At 49.7% G+C, this 23,962-nt stretch overlaps 1 protein-coding gene and 1 long non-coding RNA gene across 5 annotated transcripts in view; one reads left to right on the plus strand and one right to left on the minus strand.

Moving 5' to 3' along the window:
* The window catches only part of CHST11 (carbohydrate sulfotransferase 11), a 265,306-nt gene extending 254,156 nt beyond the window's left edge, over nucleotides 1-11,150 (minus strand). The window contains exon 1 of one of the 4 annotated variants that reach the window (XM_058741555.1): nucleotides 10,442-11,150. In XM_058741555.1, the coding sequence (XP_058597538.1) occupies nucleotides 10,442-10,544 (103 nt within the window). In that variant the 5' untranslated portion in view covers nucleotides 10,545-11,150. Of the gene's footprint in view, nucleotides 1-10,426 lie in introns of all 4 variants that reach the window. The other 3 variants (XM_058741554.1, XM_058741559.1, XM_058741558.1) reach the window with 3 other exon arrangements.
* Nucleotides 5,128-18,248, plus strand: LOC131518979 (uncharacterized). Its single transcript, XR_009265393.1, has 2 exons — nucleotides 5,128-5,245; nucleotides 17,551-18,248. It is a non-coding gene; the product is annotated as an uncharacterized LOC131518979 (long non-coding RNA).
* The last annotated feature ends 5,714 nt before the right edge of the window (nucleotides 18,249-23,962 follow it).

Below are 23,962 nucleotides of genomic sequence, written 5' to 3' on the forward strand. Positions count from 1 at the left end.
TGCCTCAGTTTGCCCCCTTATAACATGTGATGATAACCGTGTGTACCTTGTAAGTTTCTTCTGCGAAATAACATATTAAAGACCTGGCCCAGGTCGACCTTCAGAAATAGTACTCAATAAATACCTGTATTATTTCCCTGGCTCGTCTCCTTCTATCTCTAAAGAAAGCCACTTTCTCAGGAGGCCTCATCTGGGCATCCCCACTGCAAACTGCAGTCCCCAGGCTGCTTCGGTTTCATATCCTCCTTCCTTGCCTTACTGTCCTTCTGTAGCACTTGTCATCATCAAACACACTCTATGTTTTAAACATGCATTTGGTTACTGTGTCTTCCCCGAGGAGAATGTACCGCGAGGACATGCATTTTTGTCTGTGTCCCTGTCATATCTCCAGCCCCCCGAACAAAGCCTAACGCTTAACAAGCATTCAACAAAAACATCTTGAGTGATGTCCAATGGATACAGTAGGTGGCCAAGGTCCAAAAGCTGGTCTCTACACCGCAAATTCTGTGCTCTTTTCTCTATAGCGAATTCTGTGCTCTTTTCTCTATAGCGAATGACCACGGACCATGACACTAAAGGGAAACTGCGTCAACCGTTAAGAGATGTAAAGTGTGATATGACAATACTCCCTTGGAGGGGCCTTTGTGTCTTCCCCCTTCTAGGATTCTTTGAAGTTAACAGCTTCAGGCCGAAGCCCGGTCACCAGCCTGTTTCAACTTGAGTTGCCTTTGTGGGTTTTCTTCCAGAGGCTTTTAGGATAACCACTCACAAGACTGAAATGGACTTCAACCCCCACATTACCAGGTTTCTTTATTCCTACCCGTACCTGCCCGAGTCAGAAACGAACTTCAGGTGATACTGGAGATCTCAGTGCTACCTGTCCTCCTTACCTACAGTCAGACTCGGACTCCCCACCACCAGACCAAGCACGAGGTTACTAGCACCCTGACCCAGAGTTGGCTGTGGCGGGCCTAGCGGTCACCGGTTACATTCGTGACAAGTCCAGACCTGGAGTTCCAAAGTCTAGTGGACACTAGGGCCCTGGGAAGGCAACGTTACGTCTTTCATTTATATTTAGTCTAAAAAAAGAGCTTGAATGTTGAAAATAGAAATCAACACAAACACTTCCATGTAACCCATCCTAACAACTTAACATGCCTTTTGTGAAACACAGGTGAGGGTGCCTGGGTGGTTCAGGTGATTCAGTGTCTGACCTTTGATTTCGGCTCAGGGGTTGTGGGACAGAGCCCCACGTCGGGCTCTGTGCTGAGTGTGGAGCCTGCTTTAGACTCTCTCTCTCCCTCTCCCTCTGCCCCTCTCCCCCACTCAATCTCTCTCTCTCTCCCTCTCTAAAGAAAAGAAAGAAACACTGGTGTCATGAGGAGGACGACGGAGAGCCACAAAGTGAAGGGACTCTGTGGCTGTTTCCGTGATCTCATTGCTCTGGCATATTTCATGGCTCGCCATTTACAACGAATCGTAAGTAGATGTACAGATTATATTATCTACTTTCACCTAAACCAATCCTCACAAAATGGAATGGAGGCTTAGAAAGATCCCAGCCAAGAAACCACAGCGCACGAATACTCACAATGCACACACACTCCTCCGAGTCTCCATCTGCCACGTTACAAGGTAAAAAGGATCGCAGAATCGGAGTGCACAAGGTGTCAGCCAACAGCATTAACCAGAGGATAATGAACATGTGGTTTTACAATCACTACTCGTAGAAAGTTTAGAAAGACCCTTATGCTGGATATTTAGATGATGGTGGTAATGCATATAAATTATCTATAAACAAAACATATTGGGAATGACTCCTCAAGTATGGTTCACCAATAGTGTACCAATGTGTGGTTGACTACTGTGGATGTTTGCTCATCAGCCATTCCACTACCCCTTCTTCTAGAAGGCCTTCTTATGCTGCACAAGCCATACTTGGCCAGGCTTTCTTGAAGCCAGGGTTCTGGCTGTGAATTTGGTTTCCCCAAACAGAAGCACTCACTCAAGACTTAGAAAGCAGACGTGAGGGGCACCTGAATGGCTCAGCTGGATGAACATCTGACTCTTGGTTTCAGCTCAGGTCATGATCTCACAGTTCGTGAGTTCGAGCCCTACACTGGGCTCGACAATGACGGTGTAGAGACTGCTTGGGATTCTCTCTCTCTCTCTCTCTCTCTCTCTCTCTCTCTCTCTCTCTGCTCCTCCCCCACTTGCATTCTCTCTAAATACATACATACATACATATACTTAAAAAAAAAAAAAGACATGAGTCAGAGGCCAACTTCCTGCCTTCTGGGCGGTTTTGCCGCAGGCTAATGTGGTGATGGGGACAGGAGAGGTTTTACAACACCATTACACGGTCCTCCCTCTGTCCTTCTGGGTGTCAAGAGGCAGCTGCAGTGGGGAATCATTCCAACTCTGGAACCAGGATTTCTGACCCCTGGTTCTCAGTAGCCTCAGTTTGTTCTCAGACTCAGGAGTTCCGGGACAGTCTTGGAGACAGACAGCTGCACTCCTAAGGGGTCGGTTTGGAGCAGCCAATATAGATTTGCTTACAAATAATTACATGTACTATCAGCTGGGGCTCCTTCCTGCAGGCCCAGCGGAGAGTCCTATGCCTCCAGCTGCCCCCAGCAATTTCATAAGCACCAGATCCCCTCCATTAAATACCCTCTGCTTAAAATACTTAGACCATTTTTTAGTTCCAGCTCTGAACTCCGAATCCTAGTAGAGCAGGAGAGCAGAGAGATTTAGAGGACAAATGGAAGAGACCACCCGGAAGCTGTGTGGGCCTGGCAAAGCAGCCCAGCTCTTCCCTCTGGGCTCTAGACATTCAGGTAAGGAGGGGACAGGAGGGAACAGGTGTCTTTGAGATGAAATGTTTACTCTTGTTTACTCTTGAAATGTTTACTCTTGAAATGTTTCCGAAGGACTTCTGGGCCAACCTCAGAGACAGAATCCGTGCCCTGAGAAATCTAAAGAAGAAGGCACGCACGCGAACAAACAACTACATTTCTAAAGGGCCAGAGAAATTATAAAGGCCACGTGAGCTCGATGGCCATGAAAGAAACTAAAATCCACACTGTGATAGTCTCCCCAAGAAACGTCTACACCTATTTCTGTTGGAACTTCCAGGGTCGAGCCCCGGGTTAAATAAGTCACTTCGCCACCCTTCCCATTCGGGCTCTTGCCGACCCCTATCAGTTAACGTAAGAGAGATATGAACTGCAAGCCCCAAGCCTCTGAAAATGGGTACGAGCTCCCCCAGGCAGAGCAGAAAAGGCTTATGGGCCTACGTGCTGGCCAAGCCTTCACGAAGCCCACAGTCAGGGCTGATCAGGCACTTCTGGGCCCTCACCTGGAGCCCGCGTCTTAGGGGGATGCCCTTTCCCATCACCTTACTAAGGTCACAGGGTGTGCCGTGGTTTGCAAAAAGTACCTTCCCAATTTACAGAGGTGGCCGCCTCCAAGGGCATCAACTCTAAGACAATGGCCACTCTGTGTCCCAATGAGAAAGAACAAGCCTGGCCACAGAAGCATGGCACGGTGCCAAGAAGCCATCGATGACGACACCGTCAAAGTTCATCGCTACGAAATTGCGAAAAAAATGAGTCTCTCAGAATGGAGGGAATACGGTAATTGATGGGGTTAGGGAGCAGAGGAGCCCGCCCCAGGACCCAGGCCTTCCACGTCCAAATCACCAAGCCCCCAACCCAGTCCCTCTCTACGCCCTTACTGAGTGCCCGCAGAAGTCAGGGTGCGACCGCGCTTTGTAGTCTTGAATGCCATGGATCGCACCCTGAACGTTTTGTTGAAGACTTTCCCAACACCAGTTCCGTTAAAATGTTTCTCAAATCTCTTTTACCACTTTGTGGTCTAGTGGGGGGGTGCGGGGGCAGGGTGAGGAGAAACGGGATTAGTGCGGTGACCACTTTACCAAAGCGCAGGACCAGCTGCCCAAAGATAAAGGTGCAAGTAAGAAGCTTCCTCACCTCCGGCCCAGCCTGCCCCAGGGCCCGCAGCAGACTCTGCTCCAGGCCCCTTCCCTCTGCTTTGAACACTCAGTGCTGCCTGTCTGGCAAGTTCCCACCTCAGGGGCAGGCCTCTGCTGCTCTATGCCTGGGACATTCTCCCTGGGATGGACACGTGGATGGCTCCTTCCCTTCCCTGAGGTCTCCGCTCTCCAAGGTCATCCCACCAGTGGCATTCCCTAATTACCTTTATATTCAATTGCAAGCCCCGCCCCCCATCTATCTCTCCCTGCTTTGTTTTTCTCCACACCACCTGACAGGCCTACTTTTTTTTTTTTTTTACTTCTGCATTTGCTTCAAGTCTGGCTTTAAGTTCCCTGGGGGCCAAAATCCATACTGAATCCCCCAAGTGCCTAGACCCACCTCCAGGGCCTGGCACCGAGTAGAACAGAGAAAGACAAGAGACCGAGAAAAAAAAAAGCACAACTCAGCTTGTAAATTCTGATCAATCATATTTGATCTCAGATGCGTCAAATAAGTTTCCGGGAATTTTTAATTGATAGACTATTCAATGACCTCAGAGGAAGATGTGCCTTCCTCTTCACTTGTGATAAAGATAGGGTCTCGAAATTCAAGAGAAAAAGAAACGAAAAAGAAAAAAAATGAGTAAAAAAACAATGCTGGTTTTTCCAAGAATTTGGACTTACATGCCTGCTGGCGATGACTTTCACAAGGCCTTTTTCACCTACCCTCCCCAGGTTAAGGAGGTGGGTCTTGTGGGTGGATTTTAAGAGGGGGAAACGGTGGGGCCTGAACTTGTAAGTGTTTGACTTCCTGTTTTTAAACGGCTGTGCTGATAGAGCTGGTCATGAGCAAAATGGCTTTCCAACCAGATAAATCTAAACCGCAGCCCCCACTGCTGCAGGATGGATCCCCACGTCCCCTGCCCCACGGACATCTCCAGCCACCCCTCCGCTGACCACCACTTTTATTTCAGAAAGCAATGAAATGAGAGCTCCTGAGCAGTGGCTGTAACTGTTGGAGGAAACTGCCTAAGTGTATCTGTCTCATCATAATGCGGCCATGACAATGCCTCACTGAGGTGCAAATGTTTCACCCACCAAAAGGAGTCCCCATACTGGACAGGTCTTAGCCTTCAGTTATTTAATGCTGCTTTCAGGATTCATAACAGTCTCCTATTCGAGACCCTCCTGCTGCCTTTGCAAAAGGAAACGCCAGAGAGATAACCTAAGAACCGGCCCTACAAACTGGTGAGTCCAAATTCATTTCATGTATAAGCAAAAAGATTCGTGTGCAGTTTAAAAAAAAGTAATAAAAATGATACAGGACTGACATCCTGCAAAGTGGGGCGGGGGGCGGGGGTGGGGGATGGCAGAGACATATGCAAATCTATAGATTAAAAAGGTTGAGGTTAAACGTTGTCTTTAAACATAATAACTAGTCACCATAATGATGCACTTGTCTAAAATACATCAAAGCAGGTGGGGCACCTGGGTGGCGCAGTCGGTTAAGCGTCCGACTTCAGCCAGGTCACGATCTCTCGGTCCGTGAGTTCGAACCCCGAGTCAGGCTCTGGGCTGATGGCTCGGAGCCTGGAGCCTGTTTCCGATTCTGTGTCTCCCTCTCTCTCTGCCCCTCCCCCATTCATGCTATGTCTCTCTCTGTCCCAAAAATAAATAAAAAACGTTGAAAAGAAAAAAAAAATTTAAAATACATCAAAACAGGTACAAAGGGCATGATATAATCTCAACTTTTTTTTTTCATCATTTTTTTTTTTTTTTTAATTTTTGGGACAGAGAGAGACAGAGCATGAATGGGGGAGGGGCAGAGAGAGAGGGAGACACAGAATCGGAAACAGGCTCCAGGCTCCGAGCCATCAGCCCAGAGCCTGACGCGGGGCTCGAACTCACGGACCGCGAGATCGTGACCTGACTGAAGTCGGACGCTTAACTGACTGCACCACCCAGGCGCCCCTCAACTTTTTTTTAACATATATATTCTATAATACATAGAATAAAGCACCTGTTGCCTCTGGGTGGTGGAATACTAAATGATGGTTTCTCTTCTACACTTCCTAAATTTCCTAAAATGAGCACATATTATGTTTACAATTAGATTAAAATCATCACACAAAAGCACTGCACATTCAATCTAACCAAGTACAAGTACAAAGGGGTAACCCAAGAAGTCTTTAAATAAAGGGTATAATCTTTCAATACCTTCGACCAAGGCAAAGAAATCCCAGGCAACAGTGAAAGTAAACATACGGCAGGAGGAAAAAAAAGAGAGGAAGAGAAAGAGAGAGAAAAGGCTTTCTCCTCCGCAGGCTTCTCTTCTTTGAACAGGAGATTTCGAACAAAATCACAATCCTAGGGAGCGACACAAAAGGAAGGTTCGGAGGAACTCTCTTCACACACTGGGCACAAATGCAGCCCCAGGGGCCTCCTCCGCTTTGCCTTGCGGAGCACAGCTCCATCAAAGCCCAGCTGTCCGGGGCAGCTAGGCAAGACAGTTTACTGTACAGGACGCACATTTACAGGACGCATTTGCTGATGGACTCGAATGTGTGCAGAAACCGCTAGCATGTGGTTCCATCCTCACCCACTTCAGGGGCTGCTCACACCCACAAAAGGGGTTTGTGCTGTGGACGGGTTTCTTTGAGTCAGTGGCTAATGGAGGCCAAGCTCCCCCAGTACCCAGGACACCGAGCAGTGCCCCAACTGCCTCATACCTCGGGGCAGCAAATCTAGGCCGCGGGGAATGCTCCACCTGGGGTACAAAGACTTAAACCAAATCCATGTGTGCGGGGGCTCTCAGAGACCAGGGAGGCAGGGAAGGGTGCCCACCACACGGACCCAGACTCACAGACACAGCATTGTCAGCAAGGCTTGATAACGTTCCTGAAAACCAGAGAAGCAGGTCTTCTGGAGCTGAGCTATTCGTGCTTTTCTCCAGCAAATATTTTATTGGGAACCTACTATGTGTCAGGCACTGCGTAAAACACTGGGATTAGGATGAGGCTAAAACCTGATCCCAGGGTGCCTGGCTGGCTCAGTCGGTAGAGCGTACGGGACTCTTGATCTTGGGGTTGTAAATTCAAGCCCCACACTGGGTGTAGAGATGACTAAAAAATAAAATCATGGGGCACCGGGGTGGTTCAGTTGGTTGAACACCAGACCCTTGATGTTGGCTCAGGTCAGGATCCCACCGTCATGGGACCAAGTGCACACCCCCCCCCCCACCCCATCAGCCTCTGAGCTAAGCATGGAGCGTGCTTAAGATTCTCTCTCTCTCTCTCTCTCTCTCTCTCTCTCTCCCTCCCTCCCTCCCTTTGCCCTCTCCCCACTCATGCACAAGGTGCGCACACACTCTCTCTCTTAAAAAAAAAAAAAAAAAAAGACATTAAAAAAAAAAAAACCTGACATAAACAAGGACTATAACTCAGATGTCAGAGATCTAAAGAAAGCTGCCTTACTGACAAGGCCCACTTCTCCTGAACCCTCCAACCAAATTAAAGATCAACTACTCAAGTTTATGAATTGCTTGGGAACTAGAAAAGTACAGAAGACAATGGGCCCCAGATTAGAATCCGAGGGAGAGACAGCCAGCCCTCCCATCGCCAGCTGTCTCCTTTCTTTTTTCTCCCCCACCTCTCACACTCCAGGTGTTCTCAAGGTACCGATGAAGCCCGGAATCCATTTCTTTCGGAATACTATTTTTCTATTTCAGATACAGGAATGTGGAACTCCTACCGGAGGGCTCCAAATTTTTAGCAACAATCTGTGCCATGGCGTGGTCCCTTATGCCTCTCCCCGGGTGATCTTTCAAGACTGAAACTGCACAGCCAGGCCAAAGGATCATCCCACCAATGACCCCAAATCCTCAAAGAAGCAAAGATCCGGCTAAGTTTTAAAGAAATTCAAAGTAGTAGAAAAGATTTAGCATCAGCTGTCGTCAACTGTGAAGTTTAATAAGATGGGGGGGGGGGGGAGAGAAAGGAACATGTTTAATATTGATTTCGAAGCATATTTTTATGGCCCATGTCATAATAAACTGATGGCACAGAATTTTCGTGGAACCATACGTAATTCAACATAAGGAAGACCTCTCAATTGGACCATCTTCAGTTGCACATTCAATAGAAGGTATTGACAGTGGAACTTGCTATGGGCTGGGAAAACATGTCAGGAGAGAACACTCATACAGATATGAATAATAAGCAAATGCCATTTCTTAAAAGGAAATGGGGCCAGGAAGGGAAGCGAAGGCTGAGAGCAGAGGACAAGCTTCTTCCTGGTGTCTCTGGTTAAAAAGTTATTTCCGAATTCTCAGACAAGAAAAGGCACCGGCTGCATGAAAACCATGGCGAGTGGGGGTATTATCAGTACCTGGACGACTAACAGGTACGGAGAAGTTCAAGTGCATTCCGCATGGAGACTAATATCCGTCCTTGTCCTTGGCATTTCTGCAGAGAATTACCCGGCATGTTCTGTCCAGGCAAAATTTTAAGCGGCCTAAACACGTATCTGAAGTCTAGACCAAACCCCTGGGCCCTTTGTTTAAACTGGTTGAGCCCCAGTGCACTTGCACGTCACCCAGTCCCCCAGTTTCTGGGGCGGAGTCTGGCCTGGCCCCCAGGATGCTGCTGTCTGTCTGGCCTTGCCCACTGGAACCACCGCACCGGCTGCCCAGAACATAAGCGAGGTCCATTTTTAAATTCCCTTAGAAGTTTCCCAACCACTGGTCTGGGTGAGGAGACAAACACGGCTGCAGTTTGCTGACATGAAACTAAAAATACCCAACTGCAAACAAAAGCCATCTTTTACAAGGCTGGCTCGGATGTCCTGAGGTTACCACTGGTAGCGTCAGACCATATCCTTGGCCGCCTGAACAACTGCTCCAGGGCGAGCCCAGCAGAGGGGCCGCTCAGTCCCCAACGCTGTCAAGGAATCTCACACCCGCAGCCCTGCCTGATTGATGGAAAGAACAGCTTTATTCCTCTGCCACCCACCCAAACGCAAGCTAGAAGAATTCGGGGCTGCGTCTGCTGAAAGTGTTAGATACATACACACTGAAAGGAGAACGCGGGAGGCAAAAGAGAAAAAAAACCAACCCCATTTCCCTGGAAGGAAATGTGTTTCCAACTCCCTCCTTGCAATTATAAAAGCAAATTATTGCTGTGGCTGTACTGAGAAAGGCAACTCGGAGGCGTAAAAAAAAAAAAAGAAAAGAAAAGAAAAGAAAAAAAGAAAGAAAGCAAAAAGGATTTCGGAGCCAATGTGGCCCAGTGGGAGCCGGCCGGGGGTGAGGTGGGGGTGTGGATACCACGGCTCCCCGGGCCGAGCCGCGTCACCCCGAAGCCTCCTCGGAAGGCTTTTGTACCTGTTGGGCTTCGGGGCCGAGCAGTGAACCCCCGGCCGCCGCGCTCGAGGGCGCCCCTCCCTCCCCAGGTCCCAAACTTTCCTTAGCGCCTTTTGGAAGGGGCGAGCCTCGATCCTCCCCCAGTCCAGATTTCAGATGTGTAACTTGCCTAAGCTACAGAGGGCTGGGGGAGGGGCTCGCCGCCACACGCCCCGGGGCCCTCCGGGGGACTTCAGAGGTTCGGAACCCAGGAGAGGGGCAAGCAACCTGACGGTCAGTCCAGGACCGGGCCAAAGTTTCCTCCAAAACTGCTGCGGCCAAGGCGTGACCCAGGAGCAATGACCAGCGCAGGGTCGGGAGAGCCGTTGGGGTGGGGGCGCGTGGTGAAGCAAGCCCCAGGACACCAGCCGCAAGGTCAATGAGGAGCCAGACCCCGGGGGCAAACAAGGGGCGCCTGGCCCCTTCCCCAACCTAGTGGAGAGGCAGTGCGGGGCACCAAGCCTCTCCCCACACCTCTGCGCGGCGCTGAGCCCCGGACACGTGGGAGCCTGAGCCTCAGGCTCCCCAGCAGGGACTGGAGACTTCGCCGGGGCGCACACCCTTAGCCCCCAAGCCCCCAAGCCCCCAACCCAAGGAAAAGGCAGCGCGCCCAGGCGCAGGGCGGCCGCCTCCCGGCGCCTCTTTCATCCACGGATCGCTGCATCCGCGGGGAGTTGCATTCTCTTCAAACCGGCCCCCCACGTCAGCAGCTGCCCACAACCTCTCTACCTTGCTCTGCTACCTCGCAGACAGACAGACAAGAGACACAAAGAAAAAAGGGAGGAAAAAAAAAACCGCTCCCCCTTGCTCCCATCCTCCAGCCTGGAGCCGGGAGGAAGAAGAGGAGAGAGAGCACGTCTTCTCTCCTCCTCTCCATCCGGACTCGTCCTGTCCGGGCAGCAAGGAGTCCCGAGGTGGCTGAGGGAGAAGAGGTAAGGTTGGAATAGGCAGAAACCAGGCGCCAGCGAGCGAGCGCGAGAGCGCGAGAGAGAAGAAAATATCCAACAAAACCACGCTAACGCGCCCCCTACCTGGGTGCAACATACTTTGGAAATAGAAGATGACCAGGATAAAGGATCCCAAGCAAGTGGCCAGCACCATCCGGCAAATTCTGTTCATCCTCATCACTTCCAGCAGCGCCGGCTTCATGGCTTTGTCCTGGCTGCGGGGACCGGGGTGTCCGGGAGGCGCGCCCGGGGCGCAGGAGCCGGGACCCTGCCGCGCGGAGCGGAGCCCGGGAGGCGCAGGGCAAGGGCTGGGCAGGGCTCGGGAGGGGGACGATCGGGAGGGCTTCGCGGCCGCTCTCGGAGCCCCCAGCCCCGGGCAGGGGTACGGAAGGCGCCGGAGTTGCTCTGGAAGTGCCGAGATGCGTGGACCCGCCGGCTGCGCGCTCCTGCTCCTCCCGCTGCTCCTCTTCGCCTCCCCGCCGCCGCCTCCGCTCCCGCCGGCGGCCGCCGCTGCCTCCTCGCGGGCCGGGCGGCTGGGGTGCGAGCGCTGGTGGTGCCGCCGCCGCCGCCGCCGCTGCTGCGCTGGCCGCTGTGGCTGTCGGACGGGCCCCCTCCCTCCGCTCCAAAGGCTACTTCATTGCGCTCCAATGATCTATATATTCCGGGCTGGGTTTTACCAAATGCAACTCGCAGCCCCCGGCGAGGGGAGGGCGCCCGCGGAGAGCCGGGAGGAGGGAGGGGCCGGAGCGCCGGGGCGGAGCGTCGCGCTCCCCCCGCCCCTACCCGGGAATTGGTCGCGTCCAGCTGTTTCCCGGGGAGTGCGGAGAGCGCGCCGCGCTCCCGCAGGGTCCCAAAAGCCCTCAGTCCCCGCCCGGGCTCGGCCGCCGTCTGGAGGTTGTGTCAGCGTTTCCATGACAAAACCCGGAGGAAAAAAAAAATGCGAATCAAATCGCCTCGGTGCTGCCACCCACTCCTGCCGGCGTTCGTGGAGGGAAGTGGCAGGGAGCGAGTCGGGCACCGAGAGCGTAAAGGGGGCTGGTGGTCCGCGATTGTTTAAAATCCCTGGACGAGGTGATGGAGAAGTTGCCCCTGAGCCCCCAGGGAGCGAGTGCCCTTTAGCCGAAGCTCCAAACGGGCGGTTTCGTTTTTTCTTTCAAACCACTCCCGGGCTCGAGCGACGCTTTGGAAAGGGGTTAGAAACGGCTGACTTGGGGGTCAAGGTTAGGGAAACTGCACTACCCGCAGGGTTCTGGCGACCGCCGAGCTTTCCCGGGGATTTGTGCAGAGTCTCTCCCTCAACAAGGCAAAAGGGACTGGCTTGCGGATTTTAAAACTCTGGCTTCCCGGAGGGTAGAGCTCCCTCCAGATTCTCCCAAGTGCACACGAGTCCCAGAGGGTGGAAGAGAGAGGTGGCCCCCACGAAGTCACCGTCAGCCGAATTCAAACAACTGATGGAAAAATCCAGCCGGCCTTAGCACTGGCAGGTAAATGGAAAGATGGCGTTGTTTTCCTGCATTGTGGGAAGTAATTTACAGTTTCCAACCCCTTGCATTTAAGTTGGTTAACAATCGATCAAGTGGATACAGGCTAATAGTGCAGACGTCAGTGGCTCACCTACCCCGTTCTAACTTTTGAAAATCGGCGACTACGACGGTCCACTTAGCTACCACCCAACATTGAAGACCTTGTTCTTCTGCCCTTCATGGTTTCTGTAAGCAAAGAGATAGGGGCTGTCATATTTTTTTATTTTCCTTGTAAGTTTCCATTGGGTTTTTTAAAGTTAAAGGATTATTTAAATTCCAACAATTACATTTACGGGGGCGGGGGAGGGATGTCATTGTAAAGACTACTTTTGTGTCATATTATCAAATTATTACTATTAACTCAATAATGAAATAAGAATATGTCTTCCGATGCCACTCAGATAATAGGCATTTGATAAATACTTATTGGGTCTGAATGCAAGGGGCATTACCCTCTTCTCAATACATCAGAGACACAACTTGTAAATAGACACATGCAGTGAAACCTGCGTGGACAACCTCCAGAGTTTTCCTCCAGAGCCGCGTGATAGGGAAAGTAACAAAGTCAGCAGCCTTGCCTTTGATTACAGAAGATAATCAATGACAGCACAATATTTATGTAACTGGTCTGTACTGTATTAATTTGTAGTCACTTGTGAATGAGCTGCTTGCTAAAGGCTGTGAAGCTGAACAAGCTCCGGAGCAAAGCCACTCTTCAGTGATTCTCCCCACAGGAGCCTGGGAATGGGAGTTGAACACATGGCCACCCACCCCAACCAAGGCAGGGATTCTTTGCAAGGAGCATGGTTAGATGAGCACTTGCCGCACTTCGCCTAGAATGTCAGGCTCTCATTTAACTCCCGGTTTTACAGAGCAGGGAGGGGTCACCCACCTGGCCTCTGGCCTTCCAGGGCAGAGCCCACACTGTACTTGGACAAAAATCTGGACATGCATAAGGCAGTCTGGGAAGTCACAGAGCCAAGGGAGAGATCAGAGGTGCATCTCTGGTGGGTCATGGAGGGCTGAGTTGGCCCACATGGTGGAGAAGGTGGAGAGCCGTGCCCAACGTCCATTTTTGCATTCCCACAATCAGTCAAGAAGTGGCCCAAGCGTACAGTGAGGGGTAAGGCTATGTAGGTAAACTACCACCTCTTCCAAGAAGCCTTCCCTGGTTTCTTGCCTGAAATAGCTTCTTTCCTCTTTGGTGCTCTGAGCACTAGGTCCAAACCACCCTTGGGCCACTGTACCCACTAGGCTGGGTTTTCCTCACCTCTGTCTCTCTCTAGTCCTCAGCTTAATGACCGGCACTGGGTAGGTACAGATAAGTCAGAGGTGGACAAGTAATGCCTTCTTGGGCTACAAAGTTAGGTTGGATCACCTCTGAAGTCCACAGGGATGGTCAATGTTAATGGCCTGTGATTACGCACATTAGGGGGGAGGGAATAGGTTCTATTTGTCTCCCTCATCACACTGTAAACTTCCCTACGTGGAGTGGAGTCATTGTTTTCTGTAGGTTGCTAGTCTCACAAAACTTTGTCGCCTCTTTCACTCATGCTACATGCTGCATACTGAGCAGATAAAGCACGGTGTTGACTGATAAGACTGAGGAGAAGGGAGAAGATGTGATATTTTGAACTTTGAAGCAAGGATATGGAAGGACTGCCTGTCAAATCAGGGTTTTTGTTTTCCCAACGTAGCAGTCAGGACAGGCCAGGTTAGGCTGCAGTGAAAACCGAGTCCCAATTTCGGAAGCTTACGGCTCCCACCTCACTCCAGCTCACTCCACCACGCCTGCTGTGGGCCAGCAGCCGTCCGTGGGGCATTTTTCGAGGACGGGGCTGAAGCAGCCCCCACTGGAACCATGCTGGTTGCAGTGCCTGAGGAGAGGACGTCTCTGGGAGGTCTCGCCCGGGCAACTCAGCGAAGCACGCAGAAGCAGCTCGCGTCACTTCTGCTCATCGTCTCTCGGCCAGAACTGCTCACAGACTGGTCCACATCAGAGGAGGTCAGAGCCTAAAGCATTTCGGGAACAGTCTTTCTGGCTGCAACCCCCAGTTGCTCTTCAGATCTCCTTTTCCCTTATGTTTCTGATTCCCTTTTATCCCGAGCGCTCTTGCACACCAGCACTGTACTCATCCCGGGACCTGGCTAAACCCTGGTGGAACTTTAGGCTTGAGACTTACTCTGCGGACGAAAACAACAGGCAAACAAAACCGGGGCCTGTCCGTTTCAAAGGCTGGTGTGGTCCTGAAAAACGTGTTGAGGAGACAAGTTCTATTTGGGCGGATGCTCTTGGAAAACTCACAGGCGAGGGAAAAATAGACGGGAAATCACGATTCCAGCTTGCGTGTGCCGTCAGCAGTGAACCGCCAGGTATTTACCAAGCCCTCCAATACCTGCAGGCAGGGCTCTGCCTCGCTCCTGTGGACTACGCCTTCAATGGACTGTCTTAAGACCTTGCACAACTGGCGGCATGACCCTTTCTGCACTTGGTCGGAGAGGGGAGTGGGCCCAGGGCAAGGGCAGACAGAGAGCTCTTTAGTATCCTGGGGAAAGGGGGGCTTGTCTTCTGCCAACATCAGCCAGGGGCCCCAGACCGGCTCCTCCGAGGACTGGCCTTGCCCGTTTGCATCTCTCTGGCACCACGGGCACAAAGTACGCTCAGTTAACCAGAGCACAGTAAATATTTGTGGAGCGGAATCAAAACCACTTGCCCACAGCATGTGGCGATCTTAGGTGCAGATTTTCTACAGGTAGGTAAACCGCAAGTACACAAGTGGGTTACTCATGACATGCCTCTGAGAGCAGACTCTTCTTCGCAGGCTTTTTAGACCAAGGTGGGGACGAGAGACAGGAAGAGAGGGGATGGGAGAAGGGGAAGAGACAGAGAAGGAGAAAAGGAGAGAGCAAGGAAGAAGAGGAGGGAGACAGGGGTGGGGGAAAGAAATACGAGTCATTATTCTGCTCACTCTCTGATGCTACCTTTGCCCTCTGCCCAGTTTAGGGCCCCAGAGGCTCGTCTCCTTCCCTTCCGGGGGGAAAGAGGGCCGATGGACCCTAGGACACTCCCCATTCCCGGTGCCCCCTGCATGGCCTCACCCACCCTCCCCACCCACGCGTGGCACAGAAACCAGTTCCTGATCTGCTCCTCTCTCCAGGGGGCCCTGCCCGACTCCCAAACTCCCATCCAGATGACCTGGAAGGAAGCTCTCCAGCTCCAGTGTGATGGCTTCGCTCCCTCTGCCCGCCCCCATGCCCAACTCAGGGGTGGTGGCAGTGGAAGGCCCCCTTCGCAGGGCTCCCTCGGGCTGGGCCATGTTCCAGGCACTAGATATGTCTCCCCTCACCCCCTGCCTCCAGATGGGGGATATTACTACCCGCCCCCAGCCTGAGGGATTTGATAAAGGCTTTTCTTGCAGAAAAATGTAACAGTAGGAGAGAGAGAATGCCAGGGAGAAAAGGGAGAGCTTTGGGGGAGATTCCTGAGGGGAAGTGAGAGTGCCCTCCCATCCTATGCCCTGGGAGGCAGAGGGAATCTGTACCAGGGGAAGCAGGAACCTGGCATGGTGGCCCCTGTGTCACCAGGGATTCCAGGGCCCCACGCATGGCATGAAAGTCACAGAGCCGCTGACCTGAGGGAGCTTGGAGGACAAGAGCAGCAGATGACAGGTGACCAATGTGACCAACGCAGGACCAGAAGGGACTCCGATGCTTTTGTGCCGGGGCCAGATGAAGACACTGAAAACGTTACGATTTCTCACTCCCACATGTAATTCAAAATAGAAATCATATCAAGGCAGAAAATACATTTGAAGAGGGCCAAGAAAGATCAATTTTTTTTTTCTGATGTTTTTTCTCGCGGCTTTAACACACAAATAAAACCTATTCATTCTTAGGTGTATGGTTTGCCGAGTTTAGGTAACTACAAACGGTATATAACCTCCATCACTGCGATCAGGATGCAGAACATTTCCGGGGTCCGGGCAGTTCCCCCTCGTCCCGCGGCCGTCCGTCTCCTGCCCAGATGCTCGCTCCAGGCAACCACTGATCATCTTTCTTCCACCACAGTTTTGCCTTTTCTAGAATTCTATGGCTCTATGTGGCCTGCCATGGCTGGCTTCTTCCACTTAACAAAATTATTTTGAATATTCACCTTAATATGCAGTTCCTTTTTCATTGCTAAGTAGTATTCCATAGTGTAGATTCATACCACAATCATCCGTCCAGAGGTTGACAGACATTTGCATTATTTCCAGTTTTGAGCTAATATGAATAGCACTGCAAAGAACATTTGCATGCAAGTGTTTATGCGAACAAATGTTTTCATTAATCCTGGGCACATACCTAGGAAGCTTTTTTTAAGTAGGCTTCATGCCCAGCCTGGAGCCCAGCATGGGGCTTGAACTCACAACACTGACTGAAGACCTGAATTGAGATCAAGAGTCAGACACTCAATGGCCTGAGCCACCCAGGTGCCCCGTACTAGGACCCTTTATAGGACATGGCCTGCCTCTCCTCCAAAGTGACTGCTGTGCCCCCAGATCCCTCAAATCCTCTTCAATACATAGTGCTGTCAGTCTTTTTAACCTTAGCCACCCGGACTATGTAACGATCTCTCATGTTAGTCTTAACTGCCTGTCTGTGATGACTAGTGATGCCGAACATCTTTCCATGTGTTTCTTTTTTTTTTTTTTTAGAGAGAGTGGGGGAGGAGGGCAGAGAGAGAGAGAGAGAGAGAGAGAGAGAATCCCAAGCAGGCTACATGCTCAGCATGGAGCCCAATGTGGGGCTTGATCCCACAACCCTGGGATCATGACCTGAGCGGAAATCAAGAGTCAGACACTCAACCGACTGAAACACCCAGGCGCCCCTTCCATGCGTTTCTTAATCATTCATAAATCTTCTGTTGTGCAATATCTGTTCAAAACTCTTGCCCATTTTTAACGGTTATTTCTTTTCTTATTGTCAGTTGTGATATTAAATTCTTCCTATATTCGGGATATGAGCCCATTTTCAGACACATGTTTTGCATAAATCTGTTTTCAGTCTGCTTTCCTTTTTGTTTTCTTTCTGTTTTTTTTTTTGTTTTTTGTTTTTTGTTTTTTGTTTTTTTTTTTTAAGTGGGCTCCACACTGGGGCTGGAGCTTGACCACCCAACCCTGAGATCAAGACCTGAGCTGAGACCAAGGGTCAGACCCTGAACCAGCTGAGCCGCACCCCTCCTTTTTGGTTTCTTAACTGTGCTTTTGAAAAGCAAGCATTTTCAAAACTGAAGTCCATTTCATCAAGTGTTTCTTTGATGGCTTCTGTTATTGTGTTCTGTGAGAGAAATCTTGGCCAAAGTGAACACCACCAAGATTTTCTCCTGTGTTTAGCTGGAGAAGCAACATAGTCTCAGAACTTACGTTGGCGTCTGTGACCTATGCTGGGAGAATTTTGGCGTCTGGTGTGAGGAAAGCATAGAGGGTCATTTTTTGTTCATACACATATCTGGTTGTTCCCACCATCACTTTATATTATTATTATTTTATCCCATGTTGTGCAACTAAAGTATGCCACATCAGGGCATCATCCCCATGTGATTGGTTTAGACACTAATAATAGACATTAATAATAGATAAGTTTCCAAGGATGTTCGAGAAATGAGGCCAGAAAAGCATAACTGATTTCATCTTTTTCTCCTAGAAAATCCTCTGGGATGCTGTGTTTTGTTGCCCCATCGTCTGTATCGTTGCATGAGGTAACAGAGGCAAAAGAAAACAGCCATCTCCTTGGTCCACCGACAGACACGAGGTTGTACCAGCACAAAACCTCAACGGACGGGCCCTTTTCATGTCATTTACTAAGGACCTGAGTGGATAATCAAAGAAATGCGAACCATAACTGCCCTCGTCACAGTTCACAGGAACCCTTTTTTTTTTTTTTTTTTAAGTTTACTTATTTGAGAGAGAGAGAGAGCACAAGTAGGGTAGGGGCAGAGAGAGAAGGGGGAGAGAGAATCCCAAGCAAGCTCCGTGCTGCCAGCGAGGAGCCCAAGAACTACTTATTCAATGTCTCTCAACCCTGTGGTCTTTGAGCTCTGTGAGGAGAGGGCTGGGGCCATGGCTGTATCATGTCTCACGTGACGGCATTAACATAAGGCAGTCTAGAAAAACATATTAAGTGAAAGATATAACTTTTAACAGGGTGCCTGTGTGGCTCAGTCAGTTAAGTGTCTGACTTCAGCTCAGGTCGTGATTTCACTGTTCATGAGTTCAAGCCCCAAATACAACTCTCTGCTGTCAGCACAAAGCCCGCTTCGGATCCTCTGTCCCCCTCTCTCTCTGCCCCTCCCCTGCTGGTTCTGTCTTTCAAAGTAAATAAATAAACTTTTAAAAAATTTATTTTGCCTGCATCCTGGTGGAAATCATAAAATATCGGCAAGACTCGTTGCCGGGAATGGTGTGGGGGAAAGAGAACCTTTATATACTGATGGTGGAAGTGAATATGTATCAATACGACTTCCGCAACATTTCTAGAAAGTGACCCAACAATAACTTGTCTAAAATCACTAAGTTACTGACTGAGAGAATTTGGACGTTCACGTACAGAGTTGTGCCCACATCACCTGTCTAGCAATTATGGTTTGGTTAAAAAAAATTATAAAACTTCCATACAATGGAATACTGTTACAACACAGAATGTATATATATGCTCTTGTTTTTTTGTATAAATACATAAACAAACATAATTATATTTATATATAAATATATGCATTTTATACAAGTATTAATAGTATTTCTGGGTCTGAGATTTTTTTAATTGATTTACTGCATTGTCTAAGTATTTTTTAAAGAGTACATATTATTTTTATTTTTTTACTTTATTGTTGTAATTTTTTTAAATTTTTTTTTTAATGTTTATTTATTTTTGAGACAGAGAGAGACAGAGCATGAACGGGGGAGGGTCAGAGAGAGAGAGACACAGAATCTGAAACAGGCTCCAGGCTCTGAGCTGTCACCACAGAGCCCGACGCAGGGCTCGAACTCACGGACCGCGAGATCATGACCTGAGCCGAAGTCAGACGCCCAACCGACTGAGCCACCCAGGCGCCCCTGTTGTAAATTTTTTTAATGTTTATTTATTTTTGAGAGAGAGAGTGGGGGGGGGGGGGAAGGGGAGAGATAGAGGGAGACACAGAATCCTAAGCAGGCTCCAGGCTCCGAGCTGTCAGCACAGAGCTGGATGCAGGGCTTAAACCCACGAACCGTGAGATCATGACCTGAGCTGAAGTCAGATGCTTAACCGACTAAGCCACCCAGGTGCCCCAAGACTACATATTATTTTTAAAAAGGATAAACAGAGACACCTGGGTGGCTCAGTCGGTTGAGCATCTGACTCTATTTAGGTTCAGGCCATGATCCCAGGGTTGTGGGATAGAGCCCCGGGTCAGACTCCTCACTGACCATGGAGTCTGCTTAAGATTCTCTTGCTCTCTCTCTCTCTCTCTTTCTCCCTCTGCCCCTCTCCCCTGTGCTCTCTCTCTAAAATAAAAATAAAGTTGTTGTTTTTTTTTTTTAATTTTTTTTTCAACGTTTTTTATTCATTTTTGGGACAGAGAGAGACAGAGCATGAAGGGGGGAGGGGCAGAGAGAGAGGGAGACACAGAATCGGAAACAGGCTCCAGGCTCTGAGCCATCGGCCCAGAGCCTGACGCGGGGCTCGAACTCACGGACCGTGAGATCGTGACCTGGCTGAAGTCGGACGCTCAACCGACTGCGCCACCCAGGCGCCCCAAAGTTTTTTTTTTTTAAAAAAAAGGAAAAACATAGCTATTTTCATTCAGAGGGGGAAAACGTCCTAATAAAAAGAGAATAAATATATTTCTTAAATTGTCAAAACCCAATTCGAGCCTCTACTTGCTGTATGAAGCTTTCCCGAAATCTTCAGCCCACAGCAGTAGCTTCCTGCTTGGAAGATGCAAACCCCTTTCTCTGTAATTCGGTACTTCGACCCCGTCGTATAGCTGCAGAGTCGTGGTGAGCGGTGCCCTAGCTCTCCGGCCACACCTTGTGAGCTCGTGAAGGTTGATTTGGGGGACAAGTTGCCACTGACCTGATGCAATGCTGGGTACACAGCAGACGACCCGCAAGTGCTTGCCAATTAATTTCCCGGTGCATTAGAACGGGCTTCCACGGTGTATTTACTGTAGGCCAGACTCTGCTAAGCATACTATATGCAGCACCCCTAATCCTTGTACCAGTCACACAAGGCCAGCATGAGTAGCCCATCAGATAGATGACAAAACCGAGCCTTAGGAAGGATGGGGCACCTGGGTGGCTCCGTCGATTAAGCGTCACCTTTGGCTTTTTTTTTTTTTTTTTTTTTTTTTTTTTTTTTTTTTGCCCTAGGGTCGAGTGAAAAGCTATGCCTCTCAAGAGTTGTTGATGATCATCTCTCTGGAGATGAAAGGGCCTGTTATAAGCCTGTTGACCCAAAAGTATTGGGAGGTGGCAGGGCATGGAAAAGAGGAATTATCTAAGTATTCGGTGTTAGACGTGTTTCCCCCAGGAACACTCCCTCGTGTCATGTGGCCAGCCTGAAAAACGACTGTTAAATATTTAGCCCTGAAGTGCAAAACTCCTGTCTGTCTGTCAAAGGAAAATGAACAAAGTTCAACAGGAAATTAAAAGATGGTGAAAGTATTCTTTGGAAACAACAAAAGAAACAAGAAAGAGTTAAACCTCGTTGCTACAGGGAAAGAGCTCATGCGAACGACAACTAAGATGATGCCACCGAGACCCCAGTAGACAACGTGAACCAAAAACACGGGTGGGATTTTTCACACATACAGAGAGGAAATATAAATGGATAATAGAATATCGGGAAATGTTCCGCCTCAACAGTCATGAAGAGAAGCAAACCAAAACAAGAGGTCACCATTTTAGTCCATCAAATGAGCAAGGGCGTGTGATAAATGATACATCTCCCTTGATCCTGGGAAGGGTGGCGTGAGAAGGGGGTACACTCACATCTCTGGTAGAAGCAACGGGAATGACCCCTTTGGAAGTACACGTGTCCAGCAACGGGGCTGAGGCACCAAGCGTGGTCACTGGGAGAGTGCGCTCCAGAGTCAGGCAGACCTAGACCTGCCGTCGACAAGTCACGTAACTTCTTCGAGCCTTAGTTTCCTCATCCGTACAATGGGGACGGTGATACGTATTTTTTTGAATTGTGGTGAGGCCTACGCAGATCTAAGTCTGACCAATCGCGGGCACCCACTGCCGCATGTCGAACCAAGAGCTTCTGATGCAGAAAAGCAGGGGCAGCAGCAGATCTGTTCCAGGGAGAGCACGGCAAAATCCTGTGGCGGTGGCCGTGGGGGCCCCTCTGGACCGACCGTGTACTGGGATTTGGGCCATGTTCCGCCTCCTTTCTTCCTGTGATTTTTTTTAGCTATTTCCCAGCCCTCTTAGCATCTCTCTGAGTTACCCATCAATCTTTCAGTAAAGTCCTTCTCCACCCAAGTCATGGTTGGTTTCCGTTGTCTGCCACGAAGAACTCTGAATACACCGATTACAAAGTATGAATGGAGCCGGCCTGTGCCCCCTTCCTGCCAGGCAATCAGGTAAAATGGTGCCCAAAGCCAGTCACCCTGGGTTTTCTAGATACACCGTGACCAGCACGGCCAAATCTGATGGGAGCTGAGGTAGGAGGTGGATTCGGAGTCACGTGCGTGCACAAATCCCAGCTCGCCTCTAACCCGTGTAACTGCTGTGGACAGATCGTGTCCTCCCAATTTCTCATGCAAAAGCGTAATGCCCAATGTGCCTATGTTTGGAGACAAGGCCTTTCAAAGGTGATTAACGGGGGCGCCTGGATGGCCCAGTCCGTTTGACGATGGCTTGGTCAATCAGTGAGCCTTGAAGGCTCACTCTTGATTTTGGCTCAGGGCATGATGCCAGGGTCATGGGATCGAGTCCCAAGTTGGGCTCTGCACTGGGCACGGAGCCTGCTTAAGATTCTCTCTCCCACCGTCTCTGCCCCTCCCCTGCTCCTGCACACACACACTCTCTCTCTCTCTGTGTGTGTTTCAAAAACAAAAGGGGGGGGGCAGTTATCAAGGTTAAATGAAAGTATAAGGGGCACTCGGCTGGCTCAGTCAGAGGAGCATGCAACTCTTGATCTTGGGGTTGTGAGTTCGAGCCCCACACTGCGTGGAGAGATTACTAAAAATAAATAAATAAGTAAAAACTTAAAAAAAAAAAAAAAAAAAAAAAGAAATCGTAAAGGTGTAGCCTGACCCCAGGGCTCAGTCTCTATGCATACAAGCCAAGGAGAGAGACCTCCTAGAAATCAACCCTGCCAGAACCTCAGTCTTGGACTTCTGGTCTCCAGAACTGTGGGAAAATCAACGTCTATTATATTATTTAAGTCACTGAGTCTGTTTGTTACAGCAGCCCAGGGGGACTAATAATACAGTGGCTGTGGGTGAGTCCCTTCGGAGAGGGTGCTTGTCACATTTCTAGACACCCAGCATCTTTGAGCACTCCACGTTGCAGATCCTTCCCACTCCGGGTAGGAGCCGGAACGTAACGTGCACTCCACTCCCAGCAGGCCTTGCAGCTAAAACACAGCAAGTGACCTTGCTCAACCCATCAGACACAGGCGCTGTGTGGCAAGGGCAGAGCCACAGGGGTCTGGCTCCTTTAGAGGAGCTGCGAGTTCACAGGATTCGGTCCCACATTCATCCACGTGAACCTTGGAGCCTGAGCCAAGTGACAGGGTATTCATCTTCCGCGGCACCCAAAACCCGCGACCACACACTTGGTGGCCTAAAACAACAGCGATTTATTCTCTCACAGTTTTGGAGTCCAATAGCTCAACATCAGGGTGTCAGCAGGGCCACCTGCTTCTGAACATACCAGAATAGTTGCCTCCAACTGAGAACTCTGATTGACACATACTTGACTTTCCAGCCTCCGTTTTCCAACTGGAAAACGCAAAGAATAATGCATATTTCTATGTGAAAGAAGCCAATCCGAAAAGGCTACAGGCTGTATGATTCCAACCACATGACATTCTGGAAAAGGCAAACCGATGGAGGCAGTAAAATGATCAATGGTTGCCAAGGCTTAGCACGGAAGAAGGGATGAACAGGCGGAGCCCAGAGGATTTTTAGGGCAGTGACAATGCTCTGTGTGGTACTACAATGATGGGTATAAATGTCATTATACATTTGTCCAAACCCATAGGATGTATACCACCATGAGTGACCTGAATGTAAACTATGGATTTGGGTGATCATGATGTGGTACTTGTAGCTTCATTAACCGTAGTAAATGTCCCACTTGGCTGGGGAATGTGGGTCCTGGGGAGGCTGTGAGGCGTGTGAGGGCAGGGGCATACGGGAAATCCCTGTATCCCCCCCTCAATTTTGCCGCGAACTTTAAACTGCTCTAAAAAAATCAGGTCTAGGGGCGCCTGGGTGGCTCGGTCGGTTAAGCGTCCGACTTCGGCTCAGGTCATGATCTCACGGGCTCCGCGTGAGTTCGAGCCCCGCGTCGGGCTCTGTGCTGACAGCTCGGAGCCTGGAGTCTGTTTCGGATTCTGTGTCTCCCTCTCTCTCTGCCCCTCCCCTGTTCATGCTCTGCCTCTCTCTGTCTCAAAAATAAACGTTAAAAAAAATTTATAAAAAAATTGTCTTCATTTTATTTATTTTTTAACGTTTATTTATTTTTGAGGGGGAGGGGCAGAGACAGACAAGGAGGCACAGAATCCAAAGCAGGCTCCAGGCTCTGCGCTGACAGCATGGGCTTGAACCCACGAACTGTGAGATCATGACCTGAGCCCAAGTCAGATGCTTAACCGACTGAGCCACCCAGGTGCCCCAGGAAAGTCTTCATTTTAAAAGGACATCTTTAAATTATAGAAAAAGATTATGATTAAAAAAACATACAAAGATTGGACAAGTACACTTTAAGATTCCCTTCTTGTCCTGACTCTGGAGTGACTCTAGGATCATCAGATGAGCTGGGTTCGCATAGATGTGTTAGACTAGTGCCACCAATATTAGGAATTCAGAGATCCTTTTTTTTTTAATGGTTATTTATTAATT

This window comes from Neofelis nebulosa, chromosome 8 (assembly GCF_028018385.1).
Source record: "Neofelis nebulosa isolate mNeoNeb1 chromosome 8, mNeoNeb1.pri, whole genome shotgun sequence".
Taxonomy (NCBI): Eukaryota; Metazoa; Chordata; class Mammalia; order Carnivora; family Felidae; genus Neofelis; species Neofelis nebulosa.